Source organism: Trichosurus vulpecula, chromosome 5 (genome assembly GCF_011100635.1).
Source record: "Trichosurus vulpecula isolate mTriVul1 chromosome 5, mTriVul1.pri, whole genome shotgun sequence".
Lineage (NCBI taxonomy): Eukaryota > Metazoa > Chordata > Mammalia > Diprotodontia > Phalangeridae > Trichosurus > Trichosurus vulpecula.
The window spans coordinates 267,662,243-267,669,635 of NC_050577.1; the positions used below are offsets into that span (position 1 = coordinate 267,662,243).

At 38.2% G+C, this 7,393-nt stretch overlaps 1 protein-coding gene across 1 annotated transcript; it reads left to right on the forward strand.

Moving 5' to 3' along the window:
- The first annotated feature begins 3,783 nt into the window (after positions 1–3,783).
- On the forward strand, positions 3,784–7,146 carry LOC118851296 (olfactory receptor 6C2-like). Its single transcript, XM_036760759.1, has 2 exons — positions 3,784–3,791; positions 6,192–7,146. The coding sequence occupies exons 1-2, from the start codon at positions 3,784–3,786 to the stop codon at positions 7,144–7,146; spliced, it is 963 nt and encodes a 320-aa protein (XP_036616654.1).
- Positions 7,147–7,393: the final 247 nt, after the last annotated feature.

The following is a 7,393-nucleotide window of genomic DNA, read 5'->3' on the forward strand; positions in this document are numbered from 1 at the left end:
CTCTTTATGCAGGTTGACCAGAATTCCAAAGATGAGAAACCACACAGAGATAGCATTATTCATCCTGCCAGAACTGACAGATGATTGACAGCTGCAGGTCTTGGTTTTTATCCTTGCTTTTCTCAACTACTTTTTGAGTTTAACTGGGACTCTAATTAATCTAACCTTACCTTGTTGGATCCCCACCTGGAAACACCCATGTATTTTTTTCTGGGAAACTTCTCCTTTTTAGAAGTCTCAATCACAACTTCTGTATTCCCAGATACCTCTACAGCTTATCAACTGAAGATTCAGAGGGACCTTTTAACATAATAAAAATATTTACCTAAAGGCAAAACTAAGCATCATATGTGACTGGGATATACAAGAAACCTTATCAATACATATTATAATGAAGCAAGGGTACTCATTCTTCCCACAACTTTTTGATACAGTTCTAGAAATGCTAGCAATAGTAATGTGATAAGAGAAAGAAATTGAAAGTATGAAGATAGGTTGAGAAGAGACAACACCATCTCCATCTGATGATGATATGATGGTATACTTGTAATAGCCTTAAGAATCAGCAAAGATACTAATTGAGACAATTAATATCCTTCAACAAAAATATAGACTACACAATAAACCTTTAAAACCCAACAATCAATCAATAACATTTGTGTAGAAGGCACTGTTAAGACTGGGGATACAGAAAGAGGTAAAAGACTGTCCCTGTCCTCAAAGAGTTTACACTCTAGTGGGAAGACAACATGAAAACAAATATATATATTATATATATGTGTATGTGTGTATATATATATATATGTATATATATGTGTGTGTAGATATATATAATATATATATATATATATATATATAGCCAGCTATGTATAAGAAAACTGGAAATAATATGAAAAAAGGAATTAGAATTAATGGGGCTTTAGGAAGACTTCCAGCAAATGAAGAGATTTTAGTTGAGACTTTAAAGAAGCTAGGGAGATCAGTAGCTGGAGGGACAATATTCCAAGCACAGAGGACAGCCAGAGAAAATGCCTGCAGCTAAGAGATGAAGTGTGTTATATATGTAATACCCAGAAAGCTAATATCACTATAAGCTTTGACTGGATCAAAGCTTATATGGTAGAGAATAACCTATAACAAGGTTGAAAAGTTAGGAGGGATCTAGGTTATGAAAGGCTTTGAATGCCAAACAGAGCATTGTGCATTTGATACAGCTTTTCTTTATAATAATAACAAAATAAAGTGGGTAATTTACCAGCCATATAAATGAGAGAGAATGATTTATGGGAGCAATGGGAGGGAGCTGGAGCAGGGATTGGGAAGTAGACATATTCTGGCACCCAAACTTCCACTGTGAGTGGGAGGGTTGCTCCCAACTACAATGTGCTGGTTGAAACCATCTTTCCTTCTCTGAGAACCTTATCTCAATAGCTTTTTGGCAACAGCATTTCCAAAAGTGCACCCCTACTTGCAAATTCTAGCAGTTAATATGAATTGTAAGGACAGAGTGAGAGGTTTCAGGTTTCCATAAAAGAGTCCGAGTGAAGAAAGAAGATATAGGATTCATGGTTGGGGTCTCTAGTGGGGGATACAGAAACAAAGTCTGGCCCAATTCTGGTACCATCCATTCTGCTTTTTCTTTCCTGTGGTTGCCTTTGCCTGACCTCTTCTCCAGCTCTATTCAAATACGACATCTCTCAACAGGATTTGGTTTCTCTGTTTCACCTAATTTAATCTGAACAAACTTTTAAAGGGGACTCAAGAGCCTTGGTCAATAATTTTCTTCTTGTAGCATTTTTCTATTTCTCAAGGAAACCTCATATAGCACCTCATAAAGGAAGTGCTTGGTGTGGCTTTGTTTTCACAGTTAGTTTAACACAGTGGTTCTCAATCAGGCATCTGGGGTACTTGTTTGTAAATTTTAGCTAGCTAGATAGCTAGATAACTGTATTTAATACAATTGGTTTCCTCGTAATCCTATGTACTTTATTTTATGCATTTAAAAACACGAATCTGAGAAGGGGTTCATAAGTGTCACCAAACTGCCAAAGGGGGCCATGATGTAAACAAAAATGTTTAAAAATCTAGTTTAACACCTCATGATAAACCACTTTCTGAAACTGTATTGGGCTTTCAAGGGCCAACTAGATACACAAAATGGCATAGCATATGAATTTATAATAGTAAAATTAACTTTATTTCACTTTAATAAATAGAGTTATCCAGAAATAGAATTGGATTCCTTTACATTAGAGGCTAGAAGGCAGCTATGTGGTACGATGGATACAGTGCCAGGCCTAGAGTCAGGAAGACATTTTCTTGAGTTCACATATGGTAGCAGACACTTACCAGCTAAATGACCTTGGGTACATCACTTGACCCTGTTTGCCTCAGTTTCCTCATTTGTAAAATGAACTGAAGAAGGAAATGGAAAACCACTCTAGTATATTTGCTAAGAAAACCCCCAATATGGTCATAAACAATTAGACATGACGGGAAACCAACTGAACTACAACAAATACTAGGGGTGGGGAGCTAATTTGGAATATTTTTGTATGAATGCATTAATCTGTGGGCTACCTAAGGGAGCCCATGGGCAAGATTCCTACAGGATAAGAAGGCATAGAACGGTCACAGACTGCAGTGCTGGAAATGATGACAAAGGTATGTGATTAAAAACCCACTGAAATACAGCTATAGCACTAATGAATTATACCTAGGAGAGAAAGAGTAGAGGAAGGAATAGAATAGCTCAGTATCCCCTGGGATATAAGGTGATGGGAATTTCCCTGACATATGACCCATCCAGAGAATCCCCTAAATATTTTCTTCTGAGTTAAACTTCAAAATGATTCCTTACATTGGTGGTGTCAAACTCAAAAGGAAAAGGATGACTCTAGTCTGTATGAAAGGATCCAAGTAGACCAGCATATTAACTAAATTTTACAAAATATCTGTATTTTATTGCATTTTTTTAATTTTAAAAAATATCTCCCAATTACATTGTACTTGGTTTGGACTGTAAGCTTTATGTTTAACATGTCTGGCTTAGATTATGTTGGCAGGAGCATGGATATGCCAGGGGCCTGCTGTAGTGCAGAACCTTCCCTGTTTGAGCTCTGTATCTAAAGCTGTGATGACACCTTCCTCTCTCTATGGACACAAGCCCCATAGCTGTGTTTTTAATGTGCTTTTTTTTCTAATTTGATGATGATTATATGATAGATTCATTAATAATTTTGAACCTCAATCCCCAAGGAACCTTTTCTTTCTTCTCTCCCTGGAGTTTCCCCAAATGACTTCAGCAGATGGAGCAAATACAATTTAGGAAGGAAAACACATCTCCTTGCCCAGATGTGTCAGTCCTTTTACTCTAAAGTACCCAGAATCAAGTCTGAATGTTGACTGCCCTTTATATGGGTCCCAGCTTCCTTTTAGCTGCAGGGCAAGATTTCAGGCATTTATCACGAGACCAGATCTCTAATCCAAAATCATTGTGTAATTACTTAGGAGAAAGAAGGGTGATCCAGAATCACTAAATGTCCTGTGACATGACAATCAGCCACAGAGTTGCCTGTGAATGTAAGATTCTAAGGACCAGAATGTGACCAAAATTATCCATAGAATTAAGGTCTTTGAATTAAATATGTAACAAACATTAGAGATCATCCAATGCAACTTCCTTATTTACAAGTGAGGAAATTTATACTTAAGGAGATCAAGGTCCTAGAAATCACAAGTAATAACTAAAATTCAAGTCTAGATAAGCTTCCTAGGAGCTCAATGCAAATGTGTTGAAAGACTCAGTTCCAAGGCTCAGCATTTCATGGGGTGTTATCACCTAGGCAATAGCTTCATGATGCTCCTGCCATCTGCCTGCCCTACTGTTCTTCTGTGAGCCATATCAGGGATCTTTAAAGTTATTCTGGTCATTGATGCTATCCATTAAGCACAGTCATAAACAGAAGTATGAAAAGGTTTTTCGCATCACGCATTTTCTTATTTTATGTCCATGAAGATTACATTTACTTTGCTGTTTCCTCTATAGAAAAACACAGTGCACCGAGTTATCCATGGGAGATATCAAAAACTTATGAAATTACATTGGTTATTTCAGGGAGAGAATGAACAATCATTTCTGAGAAGTCACTTCTTTTTTAGAATATCAAGTCATTTGAAAATTTAAACTCTCATTGTAATAGATGATTATGGGGTCAGCTTTGGTGAGACTGGATTATGTGTGCCCATCTACTATTCGCAATGTGTGGAAAAGTACCTCTTGGGAAAGATAGCACCCACAACTGGCTATATGCAAGAGGTGCCCACTTACAGAAACTGTACATTTGAAGTTAATTCCATTTCATGACAAGAATTCTTGTTTAGAAAGCTTGCACCATTGCTCTAGAGGGTTAATGCTTTAACATAATGGTTCTTAAGCTATTGTCTATGAATTTATTTTATAAAATATTTTGATAGCCATATTTCAATATAATTGGTTTCTTTTGTAACACTATGGATTTTATAGTGGGTGCTTAGAATATTGCTCTGAGCAGGGATCCATAGGTTTGCTTCACAGTGCTGCCAATGCTGCTGTTTAATGCCAAACTGGAACAGCTAAGGATGCCTCTTCCAAGAGGTTATGAGTTAATTCCACAGAAAGATGGATTCAGTACAAATTTTCTGTGACAGAGATAGAGACACAGAGAGATACAGAGAGACACAGAGGCAGAGGCAGAGAAACATAACTAACAAGTGATTTGAGTCACAAGAATAGGACATTCTCTGAGAAGCTTTTTAGTATTTCATAAAAGTGCTTACTATACATCCCTATAAAGAGAAAGAATTAGAGCATTTTTCCATAAAAATCACAAGTCATTCACCAGTTAAAACAAAAAGAGTCCTTGGAAGAAACCATTATCAGCTATTCAAACCTTTTTGTTAATTCACTTATCAAAGGATGAAAGGCTTTACAGTTAGAAAGAACCTGAGGAATCTTCTAGAGATTAATCACCCCATTTAAGAGAGAAAGAAACTAAGGCCCTGAGAGATGAAGTGACTTGCACAGGATAACACAATTTATAAGGAGCAGAGGCTAGATGGGAAAGCAGGTCTTCTGGTTTCTCCTGAGGATCCTTTCAGACATAGCAGCTTCCAGAGAAAAGGTGTCTATAGAATGAGACTCAGGTTCCAAAAATTTTGTGAGAAGAGGTCCAGAGCCATGATCTTCTTGAGGTCTTAGACTGGAAGGGGGAAAGCTCAGATAGCCTGGGTATCTAAAGCACTTGGAAGTATAAACATTAGGGAAAAGTACATAGAAAGGGAAACAGGAAGAGACTGAAGACAACCTGCACCTTCTCTCTAAAATTTCTTATGGTCAGCCCTGCCTACCCTCCTAGGTCAGATGTTCCTAACTCTGCCTTAAGGAGGTCTCCTAAGAAAATATGGTGGGGAAAATACCACATATGAAAAAGCATACTTATAAAAGCAAAGTCATGATGTGGCGAGCAGAGGGAGAACCAATTAGCCAGAGTAATCATTAGAATCAGCATAACTTATATTTAATATTTAGAAAGTGCTTTGTTTGCAGCAGCCCAAGCAGTAATTGCTGCAAGTATATGAACTCCCATTTAATATGAAAGGAAGTGGGGCAGGTAGCTAGGTGGCAGCTAGGTAGGCACAGTGAGTAAAACCCCAGCTCTGGAGTCAGGGGGACCTGAGTTCAAATGTGACCCCAAACACTCGACACACTTAATAGCTGTGTGACCTTGGTTAAGTCACTTAACGCCAATTGCCCCGCCTTACCCCCTCCAAAAAAAAAAACCATGAAAGGAAGGGTGAGTTCTGAGAAACTTACAGACTTCTATCTGGTCATATACCAGCTACATTCAGGACATGAACCTACATCTCTTGACTCCATGCCCAGTGCTACAATAGTCTGTGGCTAAGGAAAGGAGGGATGAAAGGCTCTGTGAAAAAAAAATGCAGTAAAATATTTTGACAAGGAACCATATTTAACAGTAAAATATATTCATTTCTAAGAGACACTGAAGCAATTGCTACAGGTAAAATCTCTGGGAAGGTGGAAGTTACTTGCCTCCCTTTTCACACTAATTTCTTTTGCTCTCCTTATTTTCTCTCCATAATCTTTCCTCATCCAAACTCTTCCTCTATTTTCTACGCAGGTTCATCAGAATTCAGAAGTCAGAGATGAGAAATCACACAGGGATTATAGTATTCATCCTGCGGGGACTGACAGATGACCCACAGCTACAGGTTTTGCTTTTTATTTTTCTATTTCTTAACTACATGTTGAGTTTAACTGGGAACTTCCTCATCATCATCCTCACCTTGGTGGATGCCCACCTGAAAACTCCCATGTATTTTTTTCTCAGAAACTTTTCCATCTTAGAAATCTCTCTCACAACTTCTTGGATTCCCAGGTACCTCTACAGCATATCAACTGGGGACAATACCATTTCCCATGATGCTTGCTTCACCCAAATATTTTTTGTCATCTTTATTGGGGTAGCCGAGTTCTTTCTTCTTGCCACCATGTCCTATGACCGCTATGTGGCCATCTGCAAACCTTTGCATTACACAACTATCATGAACAGCAAAGTCTGTAACCAGCTCCTGCTGAGTTCTTGGCTGGCTGGGCTGGTGATCATCCTTCCACCACTTAGCCTGGGCCTCCAGTTGGACTTTTGTGATTCCAATGTCATTGATCATTTTGCCTGTGATGCATTTCCTGTACTAGAGATTTCATGCACAGACACACAGTTAATAGAGAAGATAGTTTTGATCGATGCTATATTAACACTCATTATTACATTACTCTTAGTGGTTTTATCTTATGCCTCCATTGTCAGAGCTATTATGAGATTCCCCTCTGCCCAGCAAAGGCAAAAGGCCTTTTCCACTTGTTCATCCCACATGATCGTTGTCTCCATCTCATATGGAAGCTGCATCTTCATGTACCTCAAAACTTCAGGAAATGAAAAAGTGAATTTGAACAAGGCTGTGTCAGTTCTCATGGTCTCTGTTACCCCAGTGATGAACCCCTTTATTTATGCCCTGAGGAACAAACAAGTCATACAAGCTTTCAAGGACTCAGTCAAAAAGATTGCAATTCTCACAAAGTGGTAAAAGATGCCAAATGGGAAAATTGAAGTTCAGGATGCCAAATGTCAAAAGAAAAACTGTTCATGATCCTGTAAGCCTGGATAATTGTTCTTGTTCATCAGCTTTTCTAAAGACTGTGGACCTTAATCTTAATTCAGCCCATTTCCTCATGCAAGAAGAAACATACACAAACATGCCAAGATGTGCACACACATATGTTTACACATGTGTGCAAATCGGACAAATACATGCACACACACACACACTCACT